Raw genomic sequence first — 26,184 nt, 5'->3', positions numbered from 1 at the left:
TCATTTGTTTAAAAGCTTTTTTAAGTGTTTGAGACTTTATCATTTTTATTGCACTTCCAGGCTGCTGTAGTGCTGCCCTCAAGTGGCTAAAGTATGAACTAAGGTTAATAAAAACAAAAATACTTAAAATACAACAACAACAACAACAATAATAATAATAATAATAATAATAATACTAATAATAACAGTAGCAGTAGCAGTAGTAGTAGTAGTAGTAGTAGTAGTAGCACTAGCAGTTACTGTGGTAATAGTAGTAGTGATAGTACTAAACAATTGATCCCAAGAAAGAAGAATCATTAATAGGATTTAGGATGCATTATCCATGGGATGATGGATTATTTATCTATTATTTAGCTTCCATGGTTGTACAATTAACAAGAGAAAATGACAATAAAAATTCAGAGAAAGTTATAAAGACAACAAATAGATATTAACTCACAAACACTAACAGAATATTTATAAACACAATAAAAAGAACAAAATGAAGGTAATAACTGTAAATGATAGATTGGTGTTTTAGATGAAGTATGTTTATACATACAAACACGCAGTCACGCACAGTTACAGTTTTATATATATTCCTCTATAACATACATTTATAATCACATAATTAAAAAACTGTGGGAATATAAAAATGTAAAGGTCTAACTGTGGCACACATAATGATAGATTTACAAAATATTTAAGAATTAACCATAAAGCAAACTTTCAAAGCTTTCATTTCACAGCAGGCCATTTAACCTACTTCTGTTTAGGCATTGTTGTTTGTTAGTCCCTCAGTGTCTTACACAATACATTACACTGTACATACACATACAGTGATGCAATCACATGCATTGACAAAAAACAAGCAGTTAAATTGTGTAACATTTTGCTTTTATTACTCCATGTTTTAATAGAATTCCAGTTGAAGACACAGTGCTGTACAGTGCCAGGATTTGCATAGGTGTAATAAGAAGGTAATACATGGCAACTGACAAACTGCATTTCAATATCACGGATCAAATCAGGTGGTCAAACAGATTTTATCAAACTGTACCTTACAGTAATGCCATAATGATCTGTGTAACAAAGCCTACAGCCACATACAATCGTCTCCTGCAGAAGTTTGGTCATGAGAGAACATTTTGAGTGACATCTTTGAAAAACATGCTAAATGACTCAGATTCATGGTGTAATATTGAGATGTTGAACTGATAAATGTAAATAAAGCTTTTTTTTTTGATCTAGAAGAGATTTGAATTGTTTCCCTGCACACAGACACACACACAGTGTCAGTGCAACAGAGAAATAAAGTTATTGTGGTTTTAAACGGTGACTTTAAAGTGACACTTTTCTTACAGATACAAGTCACCATGAACAGTAATCGTATTAGTTGGTACTCAGTGGATGTCAACAATCCAACCTCAGGAGACAGGAGGAATTTGATGATTAAAACCCTACTTAAAGTGCAATACTACAACAATATAAAATCATTCAAATGATAAAAAAAAAAATCTTGCAACACAGCCAACTTTTACCTCTCTTTAAATGATAGTACTGACAGCATGCACAACGGGGTTTCACTGAGTCGAGTTAATCCAGTTTAAATCCCCTTCAATTCAAACATGACAGGCATGAGCACTTCAATATTGACATTATTTCTTAATATAAGACATCCCTTTGAAGCTGATGCCCTTTAAGAGACACCATAATTAGTACGTAGACTACATTGTAAACATTCATTTCTCTTTGTGAATAAATAATTCTCCATCAGTGTTTCACCACTGCTGCACACATGGAACTATTTCACATACACATGATTCATGGGGGTAATAATGTCAAAATAAAAATTCACAGCTTGGGCTGTTTCAAGTTGGTAAAAGAAAATCAAGGGCAAACAATTAAAAAAGCACTGTATAAGCCTTATTCTTTAAGACTTACTCGACATACATTGTGATATGTACCATAACTTGTTAAAATATTGACTTTTTTCCCTTTTACACATCAATTTAAATGCTCTGAATCCACAGAGTCAAGTATTTTTGATTCTTCCCCCACAGTGCCACATTTTTCAGCTGCTAATCTTCAAAAGTTTGAGGCAGTGTCTATTTTGATGACAGTGGCGGTCCTCGACATCTCCCTGAGCTTTTAGGTTCTAAAAAAAAAAGGGCAGAAAAGCAAGGGTTAAAAAAGGTTTGCACTATGTTCATTAGAAAATAATTTCTGTGGAATTACCTGTTTGGCTTTTTCTGTCCAGCAGGTGGCGCCAAAGCAGCTTTACCCCTTTGCAAAGCATGAGTGGTTACTTGTAGTCCTTTTATTTGGTTCTTTTCCTAAATAAAAAAAGCATTTTTTTTTTACTTTGCTCAATCAAAATGTGGCGTTAATAAAAACCAATACTTACCAACAGTGGCTTGTTTACAGGACAAGGTGGTGGAGGTCTGTTTGGGGGGTCTGGTCTGGCTTTGTGGGGTCTAGAATCAAGTGGAGGACCTGAGGGTGGAGGAGGAGCCGGGTTTTGTTTCAGCTCTCTCAGCTGCACAGATTTAAAGGGAGGTGAAGAAGTGTAACCCTGAGGAAAGCATTGTCTCTGAGGAGGATCTGCAGGCTGAGTCTCTTTCTGTTCTGCAGCATACGCTGGTACAGGAGGAGGCTTCACTGCTGGACGCACAATTGAATGTCTGGACCGAGTCGGGCAAGATGGGCTCGGGCGAGGAGAGGACTTCCCCTGTGGAAATGAGTTCAGCTTTTTATTATAACATCAAAAACAGTTTATGAAGTACAGCCCAGTGTAAAAATGTACAGGCTTGTTACCAGGTGATCTGCGTCTTGTTTCTTAAGCAAGAATGTTGGGTTGGTATGACCGTTCACATGACCGTCAACACAAAGAGGCTTCCCCTCAACTGGTACTGAGCAACTAAGGGTTAAAACATGATCATAAGGTTAAAAAACATAGATATAAATCAAAAACACATCCACAGATTTCAACTTTTGCCTTTTAAAATGTAGAAGTTGAGTATTTAAAAGAACAAAAATACACACGCTGGCACTGGAGGTGGTGTAGAGGTTTTCATTGGTTGGAGTTTATGTTTGTAGCAGCACCACAGTCCAAGAGCAGCCAGAACAACAAACAGAACCAGAGGGAGGACCACCAAGACTGGAAGGAGATTACCTGTGGGATTTTAAAGCAGAAAAGAGTCAGGAAGTGCCATTAGTTTAAATTGGTTAAGTTCCATATTTGAAAAACAATTATCTCACTGTGGCTGATGACAGGCCCGCTGTCGACACTGCCTCCCGACCCCCTCTGGTCACACAATGGAGGAGCCCAACCGGGGTCACAGTGGCAGTTATGATTGTTGTTGCACAGCTGTGGATTAACAGGGAAATATTTTTAATTTATTAATGAGACATTATGGGATTAAGGATGAAACAAACAGTTACCACAGTTGGGAAGACTGTAGTATTAATACTGTTAACTTTTTAGTAATACTGTTCAAACTTTAATCATAATTAAAACTGTATTCAATCATTTCACTTTAATATCACATTAAATAATATCCAGACAGGACTTATTTAGTACTAGTAGTATATTATATTCAGTCATTACACAAAATATCAAAATTATAACTAATAGAGACAGTTTAAACAAAGTCAGTATTCATACACCAAGTACAGGTGTATGTAAAAAAGTAAAATATCATGAAAAAGTTCATTTTTAGCAGATACAGGCATGAACAAACTGCCTATCCTACCTATGTAAACCTATCCTCCATTCTTATCAAAGTAAGCCACCAGTTTAGGAGTGCAAAAAAAACCCAGCAACAGACAATCAATCACACTTCAAAGCCTCAAAAATAGCTTTACAGACCATTTGAAAAATCAAAAGTGAGTTGCGGATTTGAGATTGATTTCAAATGTCTTTTTCATGTGTTGTCTTTGTTTTTGTTGGTATAGAATAGCTTGAATGTCCTTTCAATCATAAATTGCATTGTAGAAAAATATGCTTATTCATGTTTACATTAAAGTTGAGGTACTTTTACCATACTTTGATATGTTCTGCTCAACTTTCTGCTATTTTTCTTTTAAAATCACAACATTTGAGAGAAAAAAAATACTCCACTAATCTAATCTGAGAGTTATTTTACAGATAATATTTAAGAATGTCTGGAGATTCTGCAAATAATACGTCTGTGCTTTTCAAACAAGTTTTTCTAACATTTCTGCTTGTGTTTGAGTGTGTCTTTGCTGCTGGGTTGCTAATTTTAATCAAGTAAATGATCCCGACACTACCGGTTCCAGTGCCAAGTTTGTAACCTTTTCAATACAGTGGGCCAGCAGCCAGAACTCTCCTAACACTTCAAGGAAATCCATCTCCCTCCTCACACACAGAGAAACTTACCCCATGTCCGTGGCACTTGGCATTGCACTCATCAGCTCTGAGGAAAGATGCATTGCGGCACTCTCCGTTAAAGCAGATCTAAAGAGGGAAGAAGGGTAGTGAGAGCGAGACACAGAGAGGGGATAAAGTAGTGAATCACTTCAATAGATTTGTTCACTTTAACTTCATAAGGCCCTGATGTCTAAAAAACAGGTCACATTCTCCACACAGCAAGAATAAAATTTGTGATGTTTTTCTTCAAACATGCATGAATCTCACCGAGTCAATGCCACACTTGGTGCCCGTCATAACCAGACCAGGGTCCAAAGTGTCGCCCTGTGCCTCTTCATCCCTTTGCCCTAGTTTGTACACATGTGTTCCCATACAGTGCAGCTTCTTGTTGCCCACAGTCACAGTGGTTTCTATTCGGACAGCGTTGTTCTCAATGGGTTTTGAGGCCGAAGTCGAACACTGGATTTTCCCACATTTAGCATCTCTTGAAGAAGTAATAAAGAAGATATCAGATTTAGTTTATCCCTGGAAACATAACGTTTTTAAAGAGAGTGTGTAAATGAAGCTATGCATTTGAACTCACCTCTCCTTACAGCTCCTGTATTTCCCAAAAAGATCCTTGCCACAGTTCCCATACATGTCCCCAGCTTCATTTACCTTCTTAAAACACAAGTCAGGAGCTGCTCGACCATCTATGGTGGAGAGGGAACAAATGAACATCACTGCACATGCACAAACTCACATAGTAAACGTGTGTAATGTGACCACCTGATGGAGAGCAGATGGCACTGTCACTGTTGTGTGTGGCTCCTGTGGTACTACAAAGGCTCTCCAGGGATGCTCCATAACAACATGAATATGGACCCTGTCCAATAACGGCCCCCTAATTCTGCAACCCACTGAGGGCTCATCTTTCACTCCATCCAGCCTCTCTGCCTAAACATGCCTCGGCTAGTTTTACTGCTCTGGATATGTGTAACGTGATAATTTGATGGTTCAAAACTTGTGTTATTTATATATTAAGAGTTAGACTACACTTCAGTTGACTATCTCACCTAAAATTTTATCTACCTTCAGTCTATGAAAACAAAGAAACAGGAGATTTGAGACCACAGCAGGACTCTCCCTTATGAGAATTTCTGACTCATCTCAAAAGGTCACATATCAAATATTTATTTTAAACTTAACCACAGAAGTAAAAAAAAAAAAGGCAAGCTGCCTTACTGGCACACACCATAAAAATCTATCCAAAATAATGCATATTTGCAAAATGACATAAAATGGAAAATCTGATTTGTATATGTTACTAAATGACTATCATATAATGATTTGGCTTTATTAATAAATGTTTAAGATACTTAATATAACACACTTTTAAGTTTCACTCAGCAAAATGGATTAAAAGGGCTCTTACATTTCAGTTTGAAATCATACATGGAAAAAGAAGCGCAGTTCACACATCCCTTGTGAAAGAGATCCTGATCTCAATGGGTTTTTATCTGGTTAAATAAAAAATAGTCCCAAAAATCAAAGGCTTTGTGATTAATTGCAGTTTGGTCAGGCAGCTCATCTTTGTACTTTTTTTTAAAAAAATTTTAAAGTGGCAAAAAGGTGTCAGAAGTAGCAAAAAGTGGCAACAATTGTTTACAAGTGCCAAAAAAAGTAGCAAAAAAGGTTAAATGATGCAAAAGGTTGGCAAAATGGGTTAAAAGTGGCAAAAATGGGCTGAAAGTTTCAAAAAGGTGGCAAAAATACTAACAACTTGCAAAAAGATGGCAAATAGGGGTTAAAAGTGACAAAAAAGAGACAACAAAGGCCAAACAAGTGCAGAAGTAGGCAAAAAGTAGCAAATGAAGTGGAAAAAATGCCAAAAAGCAGCAAAATAGTTTAAAGGTGTCAAAAAAAGTGGCAAAATGGGTAGAAAAACTCTTGGTTAAAAGTAGCATGAATGAATATTTTCAACACCCAAACCCAACAAAAACCTGCAGTGATTTTCAGCTCTAAATGAGGGGACTGTTAGCTAGGGTGCTTGCACCAGTGCTACTGTTTAAACGCACATGTATCAATAAATCGCAACTTAGGAGGGCCCATTCCCTGGGTTTTTTTCAGGGGCCCAACCAGACCTGTAGGCAGGCCTGGTTACAGTACTTGAAAATGTAAACGGCATAAAGCCATTTTATTCTTGCAATGTGGACCTGCCCTCTGGTTCTGCCTGTCTGGCTGGAGATAATCAAAACAATAGAGGAGTGGCTCAGGGTACTTGTGCATGAATCAATTTAGCTCTGTCTCTTGGGGGACAGATCATGTTTACCTAACATCTCTAAACCAGCATTTGCTCTGGCGATTATAGGCTTTATTTCGGCTGATAGAGTTATTCTCTGTGACTGGAAAAGCCAAGTTAGACCTGAATATATAGAGTGAGTTAAAATAATGACAGATGAGTTAATATGGCTGAATTGCATAACCCTAAAGAATCATATTTGCATGTCTGGGATCAGATTTGTCTTTCATAAAAGCAGGAAATATGTCCTAGGAATCAGACATGACACTTTTGAGTATTCTGTGTTTTGAATATGTTTCATCTTCTGTTAACATTATACATATTCTATGTTAACAATTTTATGTACAGGCAGATTTCTTAAATAGATTAAATAATAAAAATGAAAAGCATATGAAACATCTGGCTGTTTCCGTTAATTTTAAAAAGCTGCAGTGAACCATTGTGTGATCAGAAACCTATGACATCAGTGTTAATATGCATGCACTTTGGTGATGTGTTTTTTTCTTTTAATTGAAATAAAAATGCATATTTTGGACAGCATGATTTTAAAATATGGCTTGTATTAAAGAAAAGTCCTGTATGATGTGATCTCAATGAAAACACCCTGAAGTGTCTAGTTTACCCACCTCGTCCCCACAGAGAGCGACACTGCTGCTCCAGGGTCAGACACATGCCGGTGTAACAGTAAGCCTGGCCTCCTGCACACGACGTACCATCCACTAAGTAGAAATTAGCGGGACAAGTCTCTGTTTTTCCATCGCAGTACTCTGCTAAATCACAAGGCCCCGACGGAGCACGACACAGCACCCCTGGGTTCTTCAACTGGACAGAGAGCGAGACGGAGGAGAGAGGAGGTCAGAATTACATCATACAACTTTTTTTTTCTCCTGTTTTGTTTTGATGATTGTGTGTTTCATTACCTTGCAGTTATGGCAGCAGATACCATGTGCACACTCAGCACCAGCTTTTAAAGTGCAGTTGTTGGCATTACAGCAGGGACTGGTACACTCCTACACTCAGAGAGAGCAGATTCATGAGTCTTGGTGTAAACACTGATAAGAAAAAAAACATACACTGCAACATTTAAGGGCAGCAGCACACACACCTCCTCCTCTCCACAGTCACATTCTTCTCCATCTTCAAGGTAACCGTTCCCACAGCGCTGTCCTCCATACATGGCTCTGGTGTTTGGCAGATTGAACAGACACTTCCCTCCTCCAGAGTTCAGGTAGCTCTTCAGTTCCCTCTGGTTACAGCCGTTAAACACACGGGGAAATGGATGCCTACGGAAAAACAAAAGCCGAGCATGTAGTAAATGTAATCTTGAAAATCCTCCTTGTGTCCCCTCTAGTTTGATTCATTAGGATGGAGGACACTTGTGTATCATACCCAGTAGCAGCAGCCATGATGCATCCTCCATCGTCAGCCTTTGCTTGGCAGCAGCCTGTGCTGTCATGGCTCATACCGAAGTTGTGGCCCATTTCATGCGCCATGGTGGCAGCTACACCCACAGCTGACTCTGAGTGGTCCTGTTTGAAGGAAAAGACAAGGATTGTAAGACTCATAAATGTGTTTTTGGGGGGAGGAAAGGAGAAAAAAAGTCACAGATACGAGACACAATCATTGCTGGTGTATAAAAAGTTTTTTAGAAGTAAGTCATACTAGCGTCATACATCGACATGTGGGCACGAAGAGCTGCAGACCTAAACAGCCACCCTACAATTGGAGCCTATCCCACTGGTGCAGGGGTGAGCAGAAGGTCTTCAGCTAACATTTGATCTAAGACATAGTTTCCATTACTTGAGTGCATGAAAAGATTCTACATTCGTTTAGATGCTTGTCTCTTACCGTGTTCACTCCACCAGACTGGTAGTCGGAGCACATGGCTTTAAGAGGTGCCAGCCCAATGGTGGTACCCTGGAAACCCTTTCCCCTGAAGATACAAAACGACACTGGTGATTAGTTTAAGCTGCACAATGACTTACAGGGAATACAGCTGGTGACAGCTATTGTCTTACAACAAAGATAAAATCAACTGAGAGATGTTCCCCACCAGATAATGGGGAGGGGGTTTTAGGGTGAAGATTGATAAATGAATAGCAGAGTGACTGACGTGATGAGCTGAGCGTTGTCATTGGGAAGCGTGCCAAGCTGTTTGCGTCTCCAGGACAAGAAAGCAGCCAGAGTGCTGTGAGGGTTGTCAGACACGTTGATTAAGTCCTGGCTGGTCCAAACCTCCAGACCGATCAATGCCACACGGATGTTCAAAGCTTTGTAGTACTGCCAGAGTAGACAGGAAGTCGCAGACAGAGAATTGCACTCATCATTGTAAAACACGGGCGTGACAAAACTCAAAGTACATTTGTGGCTTTCCTTGTTAATGTCAAAAGTTACCTTGTCAACCAAGTTAGCTGCTTCCAGTAGCTTCTGTTTGGTCTTCTCGAAATTACTCTCATGCTTCTCAAACTGCAAATAGCATAACTCACATTAAACACATAAATAGACACACCAACTCAAACCCACTTCCCTTTTATAAAAAAAGATTTCACACTTTAAGTGAAAAACAGGATATAGATCAGACAAATATTTTTATCTTTATTATCAAAAGAAAACTGCATTTGTATGGAACCTTTATTTTGCTTCTAAATGGGTAAGGGGAGCAATTGATTATGATTTCTAATTCATATAAATTCAGTTACTTAACCCATTTGTCCATACATGAGCTATATATAACGATATATAATGATACAATTTGCAACAATATGATTCTGTGTGGTGAGCAAACTTGCAACATGATAGGATGGGAAGAGACAGGATAAGATAAGGTATAAAATAGGATAAGCTGCAGTCTAAACAATATGAGGCAATGTAATACCATATGATGTGGGGGGTGATGTGATTTGTATTATACAGTACTATAAAGTTTAATATATAAATGGTACTATGCTATACAATGCCAGATGATATTGTATTTTATGATATGACAAAATACATTATAACAACATCTTTCTAGATAAGATGGACAACAGTATCCCTGTAGGGTTATGTATTTTGATATTGAATGCTGCTCACACTTAACTGTCATTGCACAGACATGTTTCATGACATTTATTTCTGACACCTACACAGCTGATTTTACATGCAAAGTCATATCCTGTACTCCCACATATAATGTGATAAAAAAAAAGTTACTGTCTGGTTTAAAAATGTCCATGTCTGACCACAACTGTGTCCTCACCTCAGCCTTGTCTGCCACGATCATCAGCTCTACGTACTTCATGTTCTTGCTGAGGTCCCTTTTTTCCTGAAAATGGAGATAAGAACTCTTAATAAGAAGTATTTCACTGCTTTGTGTTACTGTCTGATTGCTCCTCACAGCCAAACTCACCCTTCTGCCCTGTAATGACATCATTCCATGTATGAAGCCATTAAGCCCCTCCTCATGCTCCTTGTTGCCATGGTGATGCAGGCACCTTCCTCCGGGTAGATGGAGACTCTCGGCTCTGAACACAGCATGCTGCTGATGCTGCTCTGCATCCGTTGAGGCAGGAAGAGGCTCCATCAGGTAGCTGACGCTTGTGTTCAGAGAAATGAGTCCCCTGAGGAGACAAGACATTGCTGATGGTTTCATCCAATTATAGCATGAGGAAATCACCAGGGGATTAGAGATGCTGATGTCATCAATCCAAACATTCTGTTAGCTGGTAGAAAACCTATATTAATGTCCTTTTAAACCATAAAACCAAAGCATGGGTAAAATGATACGCTGCATGACAGATGGATTATTTTTTGGCTGTGGCTGCTGTTACGGATGAGTGGATCAGACGGACATGTCTCAGGTGATTTACTTCTGTTTAGCTCCACTGGAACAGTCAAAGCAATACACAATCCTCTCCTCTCCTCACAAAACCACTTAAGAGTGCAAACATCTACACAGGCGTGCACACAGCAGTAGGTCAGGCAGCTGCAGAAAGCATCTGGAGAGGTCAGACACCCACATGTCAACGTCGCTCTATGCTGTGTTTGCATTTCTCCAGAGAATCGACATTAAATAGGAAGAGGTATTCATTCACTTTTCCTCCAGATGCAGAGCAGTGAACCCAGTACAACACACATATGGCTATGATTCCTGTCAGAGCGTGCCAGTTTCCTCTCCATCACCGGCCTCTCCTCTCTCTAGCAGGAAGGACGAGCTGCTCGGGATCCCAGCAGGAGACAACACAGGATCTTTATGCCGAGCTGCACTCAGTGAACTAACTCTGGAGCCACTGACCTACAAAACTGGACTGACCAAAGCTGGACTGAACAAGACACTACATACACTATGTTTCCTGTCACAATGGCTTCCCATTGTTTCATCAAAGCCCAAACAGTTGTGGAGGCTCTGGTTAATCTTTATTCTTATCTATAAAACATCCACACCTATTCTGAGGATACTCGTTGAGAACTTCAAACTTAGCTCTTTAAATTTAGAGGGGAGGTTTCACTGTGCTATTTTCCACACATTTGCCATATAGGTTTTAAAGGGGGATTTTCTTGCACTGAGCTGCATACCTTTGAAGTCCTAAGAGGTTGATGTATGCCAGTTTTCACACGGATTTAAATATGGCAACTTGTGCATTTACACTTGCATCCCTGAATGATAAGTTGCAGCAATAACTGGCTGTCTTCTAAGTTTGATTATAGGGGGAGCCTGGATTATGTGATCCAGTAAAGGGATTATCAGCAAGGATTTCACTGAGAAAGGAGATTTCTTGGCTTGGAATAAGTTGCTCCAAATTTCTCCTCAACAATACATCCATGAAATTAGAAGACTGTAAAAGCAGTGACGTTTGCAGCCTTGAAAAACTTAGGTAAACTTTCCAAAAATCCCATATATATCTTCAAATTAAAGCTCAAACAAATGAAAGGCCCAGTTCCTTGTATAACCCCACATTTTTTGAAAAATTCAAGCAGGTCTGGGTTAGAGACCTTTGTGCATTTAGTTGTTGCAGTTAAAAAAAAAAATCCTTGTGCCTCCTAAAAATAACCGAAGTCTATTTTCTTTGTTACATTGCATAAGTAGGGCAGGAATTTGGTGAACGTATGGGGTAACAGATATTTTTCACCAAAATACTTGAAAATTCTAATTTTTTTTACTGCAGTGAGTGCATAGCTTTCTTCATGGCGATTTTTTTATTTTTTCATATTCTGCCAAATTTGACATTATGAATGAAATATCCGTTTTGTAATCAGCAAGGCCCAATTGTTTATTGCTTCGTTCTTTTTGTATTAATCTATCATAACATTCATAGACAACATACTCTTAACAAACCTGAATGATTTGGCGCATTTAAGAACACATTTGGGGCTTAAGTCCCATAAGCCACCCCCTCACCTATGCACAGTGACATTGTGCCTCCAAAATCTAATCAGTTCATTCTTAAGTCAGGCAAGACATTTGTGCAAGGTTTGAAGAAAATCCCTCAAAGTGTTCTTGAGATATTTAGCTCAGAAACTGGGGATCTAGATCATTTGGCTCAGCTCAGTAGAGCTGGTTGTTTGGCTCCCATAAGGCTCTTCATTTGGTACCAGTTAGGCTTTTTTGATGTGGATTAAGTAACAACAAAGATCTGAGAAAAGGAAACTGACATTTAAACAGGAGCTAACTACCAGAGCTAACATAAAAGAGTGGCTTCTTAGGACAGGCTTGTTGGCGAACGGCGCATCATCACTTGGGTGCTCAGGTGACATTGTAATTAAAAGCATGTTTATGATAATATGTGGATTTTTAAATATGTTAAAGGAGCACAGCTAGCCTCTTAGCTAAGTACAAGACTCCTCAAGACTTGTCTCCCTTTGTCTGGCCGTATGATGCTAGATGCTAGGAGGTCTGTGGGACAGAGTATGTGTGATATTGATTGCCACCATGCCAGGGAAAAACTGTTAACCTCTGAAAAAACATCACTTTTTGTAAAGTTTAGGAATCGTATTCAAAGTATGTAGAACATTTGTGATGATAATTGCAGCATAGAGATCCATTTAGAGTTGTTAAATACAAATTTTCCCCTGTTCCCTTTCATTCCTAACAGCTGTCGCCCACATCCTGAACCCCAATGGACATTCAGGGTGATGTGATTGAAAACAACTTATTAGTGGAAGTTTTTTGGGAGGAAATTAGACAGGCAGAAAACATGGAGGGAATTCTCATCCATTAATTAAATTCTATTGGCCCAAAATGTTTGTATATAATCTGGAAATCAAATAAACTAATGATGAAAAATTTGCTTTAAAAGGAACCCTCCATTTAAAGACATAATGACCTTATCAGATTAACATTATGTCTTTAATGTATATTGTACACTAGATTGCTCCATTTTGATGAAATGCAAAAATAGATTTAGATGTATGCTGTCATTAGTGTGCAATGCAATCCCCACTGTCCTTTTCATTAAAACTGCACTCTGGTTAAAATTGAAAAGGCTTTAAAGATGACACAGTAAGGAAGAAGAACAATGCAGTCATCACTACCTAGAGAGCATCGCACAGCAATGGCAGCCAACATGTTTATTTCTTTAAGAGACAAACCTTAAAATAAAGAAACCTAGTGTATTACAACACACATATAAAAGACAATAATACTATTTAATGAAGTCGTCATGTCTCAATCCGCAGGGTTCCTTTCAACAGAGCTGAAAGCTTCAGTTGTGGAAAAGCAATACAACCTCTTATTCATTAAGATCAGCCACAAATAACATCTCATTACCACAGGATCTGCAGCTCTCACTTTTTGCTTTTGAGAATTGGGAAAGGTTTTCTCTCAGCTCTGCTTCTCCTCTTTACTCCCTTGTTGAAGAAACTCAGAGGCTACAGAAAAGTCCCCTTCCCTTTTGAGAAGCGGCCTCCATAAAAGCTAGTTGAATAGTGATTCAGTCTTATGGGAGACTTCTTCAAGTTCTTTGAAATGTTTCTCACCATCGGGACAACTCTAAATATTAGAAAACTTTATGAAAACAGCCCATAGCAGAGTTTACATACCTGAGTCCTGAGCATGTGCTTACAGCAACACTGGAGCCTGCGAAGCCCTGAACCTCTCCGTGGTAGAAACAATGTCCCTGGAAGAGAAAAACAAGGACATTTCTACTCCTCTGTGGAGGAAAAATGGCTAATCAAGTGATAAGATAGACAATCATTTGACAAGCAGGGACCTTATGATGTCAGCAAAAATGTTGCTTCAAATTTCCCGCCTGTTATACCCCTTCCTTATCAGATTAACTGCCTGCAGTGATATCTATTTCTCTTCTGTGACCAGTCATAACTCTCTGCTGCAGTTTAAGAACATCAAACTGTCTCCTGGACTTACAGTGTGAGTAGGAGAGGAGGACTTGCGCACTCCATCAGGGGTGTACCATATTTCCTGATATCCAGGGGCCAATAGCTGCCTGGTGAAAGACAAATGACAAAAGACATTAGGAACACTGTAAAAAAATATCTATACCATGGGTGTCCAAAAATGCAAGCTGGAACTATTAAGTAAAATTCAGTCAAACAAGCTGCATTTTGTTGCAGTGTGTTTTGAGATTTGCTGCAGGCCATTAAAAATGGACCACAGCTTGCACAGCTCTGACATATACAACTTAGTGTCGGACATGCAGTCTCATGAAAGGGCAACAGTACAGTGCGACAACGGTGAAAAATGTCCAGAGCCGTAGAGCTGCAGGAAACCAATGAGACAGAAGAAGACCGATTCTTCCCAGCAGCTCATAAAACATTCAGTGTGACAGAGACACTCTACAAATCCAGACCACTTTAAAGATTTAGACAAAGACTTTCTCAGAGGTAACATAAGACACAAAGAAAAAATGTGGAAAGTCAGAAAAGCATACACCTTTCCCAAATGACCCTTTTACTTCACTGCAGCAGCAGAACTCTGTGATGTTTGCTTTTTCTATGCTAAGTTTAAGTTTTTTATCAAGCCCTCGAGTTTGACAAGGTTTTTATTTCTCAATTTCCTCCAATGTTTTTCTTAGATTGGAATTTCTCTGTTAGTATATTACACCCACACAGCACAAGAGAGGCAAATAAATCAGAAACATGTAGATATGGAGAAAATCATTCATTTAATGGCGTTAAGCAAGAATTAACCTCCTCTAACTCTTCATCTGTGATGGAGTGTGTGTCAAACTTCTGTCAGCCTGTAGGCCCAATATTTACTTCTCATGCAGACGCTTGTTTTCCTGTCCTTCTCCCTCAAACTCTGTCTTAGTCCATCCTTCCTGTTTTCATTCATAAACTCGGTCAGCCTCACAGCTGGTTTGCTTTTGCTCTGACTCCCTAGGTCTTCCCTCCCACATCGTCTAAGTCTGATCCATCACACAGACTGTGACTACAGTGAAATAAAGCTGTAGGGAATCCCTCATTTATCTTATGATTCATGGTGAAAGGCTAGTCTGAAAATTCTTATTTTTGTTGTTGCAATGGTCTACAGTGCCTATAAAAAGTATTCACTGGCAAGCAGGTGCCAGTAGTCTCACAATTAGTGAAATGGGGATCACCCTAGTTTAGTGGATGTGTCTAAAGTGGTTGTAGTACAAAGAAATCTGTGTCTGGAAGGTCCAGTCACTGGTTATTTAGTATTCCTGGCTACCATTACACCATGAGGACATAAGAACACTCAAAGGAACTCAGAGAAAATGGGAGTGTGGCAAAGAAAGTGTGAAAACTATGATTAAATCTGGACTAGGGTTTGCCAAAAGGCATGTGGGAGACTCCATGGTCATGCGGAAGAATTGGCCAATAGACAAGATGCTATGTTTGGTACACCAAACACTGCACATCACTATAAACACATCATCCCCACTGTGAAAAACAGTGCTGGCAGCATCATGCTGTGGGGATGCTTCTCAGGAGCAGAAAAATTAAACATTTTGGGTTTAAACATTTTAAAAACTGATATGTTTACTAGTTTTCATCAAAGATAATGAAGATAGATAATTTTATCAGCCTTTCAACAAAAAAAATGACCTGCTAGCTTTTGAGGTTATAGTCAGCAGATTTAGTTGTTGTTGTCCAGAGTAAAGCAGTCTGTTTCATCTTCTTTACAATCTTGTTGCTGACCTCAGCTAACAGGAAACTGCCTTAGCTTCATACTTTAAGCCCAGACATCAATGGGGTATCATTCCTCTCATCTAGCTCTTGGCAAAGGCGGATGATAGAGACAAATGAAGGGAAGATGGGGATTTTTCTTTTCTCTCCCATCAGATGCCCTGAAGACAAGCGACGAGAAACAATGACAGCCTGTTGATACAATCAGCCACAAAGCAAGAAGAAGATAGTTGACCTCTTTTAGGTCGAGGGATTGACAAGGACTTTAAAAGCTCACAGGCACACACATTTATAAAACCAGTCACTCAGTGGCAATTTATAAAGCTGATGTCACCCATGTGCAGTGATGTGACCTTCTAACCTCGTTTATTCTGGCCTTCATGTAGTTTTCCTGCTAAATGTTCCCATCACTCCTCTTCTGTTAGACCTCAAGGCACACTAGCTGATGATTGACTAAGCTTTTACACTGCTGGTTTTCCCAGATTTGTTACTTCTTCCTTGAGGACACACGAGGACTCCTTTCCTCAATTCCCCCCTTATTGTCACATGCTAGTCAGCAGCTCTACACACTTGTGAACAGAGAGCATGATAACCAGAGACACAACATGCTGGCTGAAAAGACTACTAGTGTGTGGGTTTAATGAAGGAGTTTTGTCTTTTTGAAATACTAATCAAAAACACAGATTTGTGTATTTTTGGCACATGTAAGTCATGTTAATGTTTAAAATCATAATTGTCCTATCTTATAAGGAATTAGAATCCTAACCTGTTAAAAGTCTTTTAATGCCACTGTTGTTGGTTTGATGAGCTGAATCAGAGCGAGAACACATCTGTCATCTGGGTAAACCACAAGACACACCCAAAATAACTGACTGTTGGGATTTGGTTTGAAAAACGTCTCATCAGCATTTTCACTTAGAATTGTTATTATAAATGGTTATTCAACTGTACAGTCAAAAAGCAATAAGAAAATGTAATTCAGAATGATGTCTATTGTGTCTAGTTTTATGTTTGGGATTCAGGGCTTTTTATAGACAGGACTGTGGGGTGGGACTAAGGGGGGAGAGAGAGTGAGGAATGAAATAAAGGATAGGAAACACAGGTCAGATCAAAACCCAGGTCACCCTATGAAGTCAAATACTGACAAAAAGCATGTTCACTAATAGAATAAACAATGGAGATGAAGAAGAGCTCCAAGCACAAATGAAACAGTCACACATAATTCGACTGTCAACACTTTTCCAGCACTCTTGCACAACTTTTCTTTGCTCAAGTGTGCATATTTTCAGTCTGAGAGGAGAAGACTGCATTGTAAAAGGTGAGATGGTGCTGCCTACCCCCACCCTATGTTCTAATGTTTTGAATAAAATTATTCAACAGTTCTTCAAAGCAAAAAGAATGACAGCAACAACTCTTGTCATGTATGGTAAATGAAACACACCCTCCCTTCCTGCATGTGGTTTTCCCTCCCCACCAGAACAGCTTTCACTTCAATTTAAGTAACAAGTGGAGAGAGCCCTTGCATGCGCTGGTTAGTTTGCTTCACATTGGAGATGGTGTGTTTGTGATGATGTGCAGTGTTTGGTGTCCACCAGACATAACGTGTTGTCCGATGACCAAAAAGCATCACTTTGGTTTCATCCGAGACCATGGAGTCTCCCACATGCCTTTTGGTGAACTCTAGTCAAGATTTAATTTGAGTTTTCTTCAGCAGTGGCTTCACCTTTGCCACTCTACCATTAAACTTTGACTGGTGAAGAACCCGGGCAACAGTTGTTTGCAAAGTCTCACCCATCTCAGCTCCTGAAGTTTGTAACTCTTTCAGAGTAGTCATAGGTGTCTTGGTGGCCTCTCTCTCTAGTCTCCTTGTTGCACGGTCTCTCTGTTTTAGTGCCTTGGGAATTTTGTATCCATCCTGTGACTTTAACTTTTCAACAACCAATTCTGAGTTGCTCGAAGTGTTCTTTTGTCTTAATGACGTAATGGTAGCCAGGAATACTGGTAAACCAGTGACTAGACCTTTCAAACACAATTTTTTTTGTCAAAAAATTCAAAATATATTGACCATGATTGTTTTCTAAAACCAATTTAAGGATAAAACACCCAAGGGGGCTAATACTTCTATAAGCACTGTAAAAGGATTCAGACCTAAAATAATCCATAACTCACAGAATTAGTTACACAGTTTTGCCTGCCTCTAAAGGCAAACTACATGTGTTTTTGGTCATTTGATTTCTTGTCTTCTTTGTTTTCTTTGTTTTTTTTTAATAATCAAGAAGCACTGTCTCTAAATATTTGAGAGGAAGAGGAGAGGAGTGGAATTTGAATATGCAAGTACAATAATTTTTGGTCAGTTAAAGTGCGTCATGCCTTTCTCTCTTCAACAGAATCCTAATTTATACAGTTGTCTTTTTTTTTTGCAAACATATTGAAATTACTTGAAAGTGGTCCAGAAACCGTTTGCATATCTAGTTTTGTAAATTTTGTTGCAAAGGTTAAAAGTAGTCTGACATTTGATGGAACAAAATCACATTGCATCGTTTCTCTGTATGCTAAATCTAAAGCCGCAGCAGGTAGTCTGTTGTCTTTGCTTAGCATAATAAGGCACTAGTCGTCACAGCTACAGTTTATTAACACTACTGAACTGTTGTTTTAAAAGCCAGACATACCAGCAATAATCTGTGTTTTTGCATATGTTTTAAATGTGGGACTACTCCTTTAATCCATCGCTCTTGACTGCCAGTACTTTTGGAATATCCCAACCATTGAGTCTAATTGCATTCCTGTAAGTGCAGCAAGAGCTTTCAAATCAAGTGTGCAGACCCCAATGTGTGGTGGCGGGAGAGCTGCACAGAGTTTGGACGTGGTCCAGCGTTGGACAGACGCTCTGATTGAAGAGAGCAGTGTGAGCTGAATCAGGACTGTCTGATGGGGAGTGAGGCCGAGACAAAGGCTCAGTTCAGCCTGGTGAGAGGAGAGAATGGGGAGTAATGCTAATGTACTTGTCAGATAGTGAGGGAGGGAGAGAGGAGAAGGGGGATGTGGGTAATTCATCAGGGTCAGTGGGTCACATTCTCTCATAGTATCAGATGACATCACCGTAAAAACGGTTTGAGGCTGACGCAAAGGCAAAGTAGCACTCAGCAATGCATGATGAAGAGGCTTTTATTGCAGAGGGAGGCCAGTGCTCTGTTGTGTGAAGCCCTAAGAGTGTATATGTGAGTGTTTCCCTGAGACTAAGACATATAAGCAGACAGGACCCCAGCACTGCGAGACTAAACATAGAAACAAAGGCAACTAGGTAAAACTAATCTATCCAAGCTGTGTGATCCATCAGGTCTGAGCTTTCATTCTTCATTGTTTGTGTTGTTTTTCACTGCTGTGCGTCGTCAGTCTGCGGGTGGTCACGCTCTCCCAAAAGCTCAACCACAGCCAGCGCCGGGGAGATGTATGTTTGTCCTCGAGCCCTAGGGATCATCCGATGAAGTGAGGGAAGGAGGAAGAATCGGGCGCTTGTTTTAAAAGAGACATTGGAAGACATATGAGGAGACGAGAAGGAGAGGAGGAACAATGATGTGTGCTTTTCCCAGGGGAGTGCTTCATTCAGGTTCTTGCACTTACAAGTGTGCAGGAAGGGCAAACAGGGAAAGTCATGCAGAGGAGGAAACAAGAGCATCCACACCATTCATATCTGATCCAGAAGCACATAACTCACACCAGAACTGACCCAGACTGTCTCCACCTTCCTCTTTTCATGACTTCTCTCACCTCAACCCTTCTCCTCCGCTCCATCATTCACTTGCTTACAGTCTTTCCTCCCTCTCTTGCTGTTTTTACATCCCCTTTCCTGCTCCATGAGTCAGCACCGGCCCCCTGCCTGGCTTTTAGCCAAATCAACTCTCTACAGGCACAACACAACCTTTCATTAAGATAAAAGCTCCAGCAGACACACACGTACAACCCTCACACTTGTATGCATTGACCGGCATGACTTGGAAGGACATAAATGGATTGAGTCTGCACTGCTGTCACTGGGAGTAGTGATGCCCACAAACATTCACAGCTAAGTCTTTCTTCATGCTCTGATTGGGTGATACATTGAGAGAAGACTACCAACAGAGGGCTAGAATCCTAAAAAGTTGGGGCATTATGTAAAAAGTGGATAAAAACAGAAGTGATAGAATAATTCTTTCTCGTTCTTGCTTGATGTACTCAATGATATAGGCTTTACATGGTTGTATTTTGTGCTTCATAATTTGCCATTTCAGTGAGAGAAAGGTTTGGACTGTATGCATACCCTCAGTCCATCACTGTAAAGCCATGCTGTCGCAATTCTGAGTGTTGCTGAAACAAGCAGTGACATTCCTGAAAAAGAAGTTATCTGGATGCTCGAAAAACTGTATTTCTATCTCAGGATTAAAGAGAAGGGTCTGGCTGCAGACACAGTATAGCTCAGAAAGAAGGTGCTGTAAATTGCCAGCACAACATTCCAGTTTTAGATTTTTTTTCTTTTAAACAAAACTTGTATAATAAACAATGCCTGGCAGTTACATTGATGAAATTACCACATTACAAACATTAGACTCAGAAACATTTTATAAATAAAACAGAAAAATGTCAGAGGTCTAATCTGGGATTAAGTTATGTATGCACCTGTTATAGAAGTAGTTACACAAACAGTGGCTCACTTTAACTATATTAACTTTAGCTAAAGCTAACATAGCTACGCTAGCAACATAATTAATGTTACTAAGGTGGCTTTAGCAACGTGAGCTTTCACAAATATAGCAAGAGCTAATTTAGCTACATAGACAACATGTTTACGTAGCTTACATAGCTACACTGTGAGCTTAGCTTTAGCTACATTAGCTACATAACTACAATAACTATGTAACTCCATTATTTATAGCTAAGTTAAATTTAGCAACATGAGATTTAGCATAGATAAAGCTAATGTAGCTTCATAGATAACATGCCTGCATAGCTTGCACAGCTGCTAAGCATAGTAACATTAGCTCCAGTGTCAACATTGTTACATCCATCGCAGAATGATGCTGGTTTTCAATGTTGTGCTGCCTGAAGGATCAAGGTCACAGACATTTAATGTCGGTTTTTGGCCTTGCCTCTTATGTGCAGAGATTTCTCCAGATTCTATGAATCTTTTCATTGTATTATAGACTGTAGATGGTGAAATCTCTTAGTTCCTTGCATGTTGAGGTACATTATTCATAAACTGCTGGACTATTTGCCCATTTCACAACGTTCCTCTTCTTTTCTGGCCATGTCCCAACTTTTTTGGAGTTTGTTGCTGGCATTTTTTTTCTTTCCGAAAAATTGTTTATTACTGAAAAATCCAACTTTAACAGTTTGAAAATTAGATATCTTGTCTTGTTGAATTTGCAAATTACTGTATTCTATTTTTATTCACATTTTACACAAAATCCCAACTTTGTTGGAACTGGGTAGAAGAAGAAGTAGAAGAAAGATGGGGAAAAAAGATTTAAAACACAGCAGGAGGATAAACAGAGAGACTATCTCACAGCTAGTTTACGCCCTCTCTTATCTGCAGGCCGTCAGAGAAATCACCACGGGGGCAACGAGGACAAGAGGGAGCATCCAGGACACAAAGACAGACACTGGCAGCTTTTTCTCTGGCTTTTCTCCAAAATCAGACATTGATCTTCACAGACGTAAATTGCTGTCTTCCCCAGCCCCCACCGCTCCTATAGTGTAATGTAGATCTGTCTCCACATTAGGCCAACAGAGGACAAATCTAAACACAGAAACCCTCAACGGGAATGCTGAAAGGGAGAAACACAGGCTGCTGCTGGGGTTGAGTAGTAAAGTTCAGACTAAATAATGGGTCTACAAACAGAGCTGGCAGGCTCTTTCCTTGAAAGCTGTTGTGCTATTTTTATAAGGGACTGTATGGCTGTTATTGAGGTAGTGATGTGGGGGAGGTCTTGTGCTTTAATTATTGAAAAGCTTTCCAAAGGACTGAACACCTTTGAAAAAACTTTGATCCTAGTAAGACCTCAGAACAAAAAAAAAAAACAGTGTTGAATTAAAACTCTTCAGATCAGGTGTATCACACTAATAAAAAGGTTATTTTGATAACTTCCATCAAACTGAAAACAAGACATTCAGCACATTTAAATGCACAGTAAGGTCCCTAAGGCCATTTTTTTGGATTATGGTCCTTGTCCCAGTACACAAGAAGTAGAAGAGTATTGGTTTATTGGTGGAAGTATGCCAGACTCCACACCAGTAGCTGTGGTTATGCCTCCTTTCAGTTTTTACAAACAGACTTTGCTGGTCGAAATTTTCCGTCACATATCAAGATATGTCTAAAACTTCTCTGCGCATCTGAATGTGTCACGGGTGTGTTGTAAAAGGATAAGGCTTAAAACTAAAAAAAAAAAACAACCAAAGCTCAAGCACACTGTCTTTGTTTGTGCTATTCATTTTTTAAGGAAACATTTCAGTCTAACTGGCCTTCATCAGGTATGATACCTGTTCAAAGGTGTGCATAGATCCTCCCACATACGCAAAACCACATGGACATTGGTCTCATGTTACACTCAAAGATGTCACACCATTTTTCAGGCTTGTACAGAACGAGACAGAGCTATAGAGTACAGTTATAAAAATGATTACGCACATGTCATGTGATATCTCACTGGCCCTTCACTTGGGATCCCTTTTCAGGAACTGGCCCTCATTTTGAACTAATTGAATAGCTTTGCCCTAAATGATCTAGAGCTAGAGATTTTAAGAGTATATATATTATGCGGACGAAACTGTTGGAACCCTTCTGTTGAAGAAAGACAATCCCATAATGGTCTTTAAAATAACTTGAAACTGACAAAAGTAGTAAGAAATAGTTTTAGAAAAATACTGAAAATAAACTAAGGAAAATCAGAAATTGTTTTTGAATTGTGGTTCAACAGAATAATTAAAAAAAATACCAATGAAACTAGCCTGGACAAAACTGATGGTACCCCTAAAAAAAAATTTAAAAATAGTTTGACCATAGGGACATGTTAAACTAAGGTGTGTCCTGTAATCAGCATCACAGGTGTTTTCAAACTTGTAATCAATCAGTCTGCCTATTTTAAAGGGTAAAAAGTAGTCACTCTACTGTTTGGTGTCATGATGTGTACCACACTGAACATGAACCACAGAAAGCAAAGAAAACAGTTGTCCCAGGAGATTAGAAATAAAATGATAGACAAGCATGTTAAGAGTAATGACTATAAGACCATCTCCAAGCAGCTTGATGCTCCTTTGACTACAGTTGACCATGTTATTCAGAAGTTTAAGGACCACAGGACTGAAGCCAACCTCCCTGGATGTGGCAGCAAGAAGAAAATTGATGACAAATTGGAGAGGCGGATGATAGGAATGGTAACAAAAGAGCCCAGAACAACTTTTAAAGAGATTAGAGGTGAACTCCAAGGTTAAGGTACGTCAGTGTCAGGACATGCCATCTGTCTCTGTTTGAGCCAAAGTGGATTTAATGGAAAAGACTGAGGAAGACTCCACTGTTAAAAGCAAATCATAAAGGAGGGAGACTGGAACACTGACAAGCCTCAAAGCTTCTAGGAGAATGTTCTTTGGACAGATGAGACAAAACTGGAGCTTTTTGGCAGGTCCCCTCAGCTCTGTGTTCAGACACAAAGAAATAACTGAACCTGCTGCAAGACATGGAGGTAGCTTGGTTATGTTTTGGGGCTGTTTTGCTTCATCTGGCACAGGGTGTCTTGAATCTGTGCAGGGTACAATGAAATCTCAAGACCATCAAGTCATTCTAAATCTAAATCCTTATTGAACATCTGTGGAAGCAGACAAAACTTGCAGTCTGGAGAAGGCACCGTTCAAACCTGAGACAACTGAAGCAGGTTGCTCATGAGTAGAGGGCCAAAATACCTGTGGACAGGTGCAGAAGTCTCACTGAGAGTTACAGAAACCGCTTGATGTAGTGATTGCTTCAAAAGGTTGTGCAACACAATCATAAGTTAAGGGTACCATCATTTTTGTCCAGGATAGTTTCATTCATTTGTTTTTTAAAATGACTTTGTTGAACCACAATCCAAAAGCAATGTCTGATTTTATTAGTTAATTTTCAGTAAATTATTATTCATTATTACTTTGTCAGTTTCAAGTTAATTCAGTGATCACTGTGGGTTTTTCTTTCTTTAACAGAAGGGTACCAACTATTTTGTCCACGTGTGTATTTCTATTGAGTGAACCATAAAAAAAACTGTATTTGTTTTTTTCCCAGATACACTGTACTTAGATAAAAGCAGCATTACTAAGGATGTGGAATATATTTTGTAGGTTTAACTGAGTTCTGTTATTTGTAAAGGTCTCTTTTTCATCAAGATTTCTTCCTTTACTATCTTATATCATCTGCTGTGAATGCACTGTAACTGCAGCTGAAGTGACAAGCACTGTGAAATGTTCACACATTTCCTGTTCCTAGCACACATTGCAAAAAGTTGTTTCAAAAGTTTCTTGTGAATTTTTGTAACATGAATTTGTACTTATAGCACAAAGCATCATTTCCTTTTCTTCATTATCATTTGCCAAAAGTTGTGCAATCACTAAAACTGTTTAAGTTTTCTGTCCTTCTTAGACTGTCGCTCACTCGCACTCAGACAGTGTGTGTGATTGATGAAAATTTCTTGCCCAGGAGGAAATGTAACAGTGTGACCACCTGCTGTGAGGCAGAGCGGGGGGCAAATCCCTGAGGGCATGCTCAGTCAGACACAGTGGAGTCTTGGTTAGCTAATGTGTGTGCATGTGAGGGAATGAATGTCAGAGTGCCTGCATTTAACAGGAACATTAAAAAAAATGACTTCATTTCTGATGTTCATGAAAGCTTCCCTTTCCACTTGTGTGCTGGCTCAAATAAAAAAGTGACAAACCCCAGCTCTGCAGCTCTCCCTGCTATCCCCCCAACGATCACACTGTCCATTAAACAGGCCAGATCCTCAGCCCCCTTCCTATCACCATCCTATTGTTCCTGCACAGGAACCACTCTGTCAGATTACAGGATGTTAAGGTGCAGAGGCACAATCGGACTTCCTGTTTGCCCAAGGCATACAGATCGGGTGTCAGCCCTCTGTAGTCCAAAACCATCATGCTGTTGCACTCCCTTAACCCCCTCTCTGCACACGCAGGGGCACTGACCTTATAAATGTGTCTATGAGACAACTAACATCTGCTCAAATAAACAAGGCAAGCCAGGGCATCTTCAAGACCGGTGGCTCTAAACTGGTGGATCAGGACCCAAAAGTGGGTTGGGAAAACAATTGTGGCAAAAAGCGGACATGGATCCCTTTATTTTACGTTTCTCCCATGATATTTAGTACATTTCAGTTGTTTTCCATTCTTCTGTCTCTTTATTCAGTCATGATTTGTTCCATTTAAGATCCAAAGAGCAATATTTCATTGAGCGAATTTTGATGGTTTATACTTTTCAGAAATCTGGCTCACAATGTCTCATTTTGGTCCATGTTTAAAGCCCTAGCTTGCAGCAAAAGTTGCAAAAGACATCACTAACTTACTCCTTTGTCTGAAACAGAGATTAGCAGTAGAAAACTTGAGTCACTCACTCATTTTTCTCCAGGTGTAGCGTGAGTTCCTGACCCTCAACAGTGATCTGTACCTGTGCCTGTGCAGGATGCTGTAAAGAAAACAGCAGATTAATAAACAATAACTGAACAAAATAACAACATTTAGCTGTGTAATTTTTTTGCAATAACCTTTTAGTGAAATGAAAAGACAGCCATCCTTACCTCTTTGTTGGCAGCCCTCCTGTGTCTGAGAGGATGCAGCCATGTGGGAGAAGTAATCTCATAACTCTGTACTTGCTCAAGGATGCTCCAGGGTGAGCCCTGCCTATTTTCTACTAATAAAAAGAGAGAAATATTAAACATTTTAACAATAAAAGTGCTGCCTTATATTTACACTTAAATATCCACCTGAAATATACGATTTTTTTCATTGAGTAATAGTATGATTCATTTAAAAAGTAATAAAGCCACAATGCACACTGAAAAAGGACATTAGATTTAGATTTAAAGCCTGAAATGACATTCCAGTGCAGTGCTAACTCGACCTACTTTTGCTAACACATGTAAAAATGCTATTCCAGTCCCCTCCCGGGGAAACAATCCCACTCACCATTGTAAACAGCGCCTTGCCTTACAGTAGCCTCCACACTGAGCAGGAGAAAGAGCAGACAGACGCACAGAGAGGACTGCGCAGCGTCGAGAGGAGGAGGACTCGCTCCCGGACGCATTCTAACAACAAAAGGCTCCAAATGAATCCTTTAAACTGAGACATAAATGTGCAGTAAACTGGCCGGGCTGTTTCACGTCAGATGGACATATCGCCGGCGGGGTGACGTCGCGATACGCCGCCGCTGCTGCTCCTCTGA

The 26,184-nt window shown here is 39.6% G+C and overlaps 1 protein-coding gene across 3 annotated transcripts; it reads right to left on the bottom strand.

Annotated features, from left to right (window-relative positions):
• Nucleotides 1-673: 673 nt before the first annotated feature.
• On the bottom strand, nt 674-26,170 carry adam19b (ADAM metallopeptidase domain 19b). 3 transcript variants are annotated; one of them, XM_041796928.1, is made up of 23 exons: nt 25,929-26,170; nt 25,541-25,653; nt 25,358-25,428; nt 13,996-14,074; nt 13,671-13,747; nt 10,042-10,252; nt 9,892-9,957; nt 9,048-9,119; nt 8,767-8,933; nt 8,502-8,586; nt 8,043-8,182; nt 7,759-7,936; nt 7,574-7,663; nt 7,280-7,475; nt 4,956-5,064; nt 4,640-4,856; nt 4,382-4,459; nt 3,241-3,349; nt 3,025-3,154; nt 2,797-2,899; nt 2,387-2,710; nt 2,218-2,315; nt 674-2,137 (listed from the first exon to the last, which is right to left on the bottom strand). In XM_041796928.1, exons 1-23 carry the CDS (start codon nt 26,044-26,046, stop codon nt 2,131-2,133), a joined length of 2,838 nt encoding a protein of 945 aa, XP_041652862.1. In that variant the 5' UTR covers nt 26,047-26,170; the 3' UTR covers nt 674-2,130. The 3 variants fall into 3 exon arrangements, with proteins under 3 accessions (XP_041652862.1, XP_041652864.1, XP_041652865.1); XM_041796930.1 differs by having other exon boundaries at nt 25,541-25,650; XM_041796931.1 differs by lacking the exon at nt 674-2,137 and having other exon boundaries at nt 2,214-2,315.
• Nucleotides 26,171-26,184: the final 14 nt, after the last annotated feature.

Source organism: Cheilinus undulatus, linkage group 10, assembly GCF_018320785.1.
Source record: "Cheilinus undulatus linkage group 10, ASM1832078v1, whole genome shotgun sequence".
Classification (NCBI taxonomy): Eukaryota; Metazoa; Chordata; class Actinopteri; order Labriformes; family Labridae; genus Cheilinus; species Cheilinus undulatus.
Note: the sequence above shows the minus strand (reverse complement) of the source record. Positions and strands in the feature narration are given on the sequence as shown.

Excerpts from the sequence above, each read along its gene's own strand:
- adam19b (XM_041796928.1), bottom strand. The coding sequence starts at position 26,046 with ATGCGTCCGGGAGCGAGTCCTCCTCCTCTCGACGCTGCGCAGTCCTCT. Across the intron at positions 7,664-7,758 it reads GTGACTGTGGAGAGGAGGAG|GAGTGTACCAGTCCCTGCTG; the intron begins GTGTGTGTGCTG and ends CTCTGAGTGTAG. Across the intron at positions 3,350-4,381 it reads CCAAGTGCCACGGACATGGG|CTGTGCAACAACAATCATAA; the intron begins GTAAGTTTCTCT and ends GTTAATCCACAG.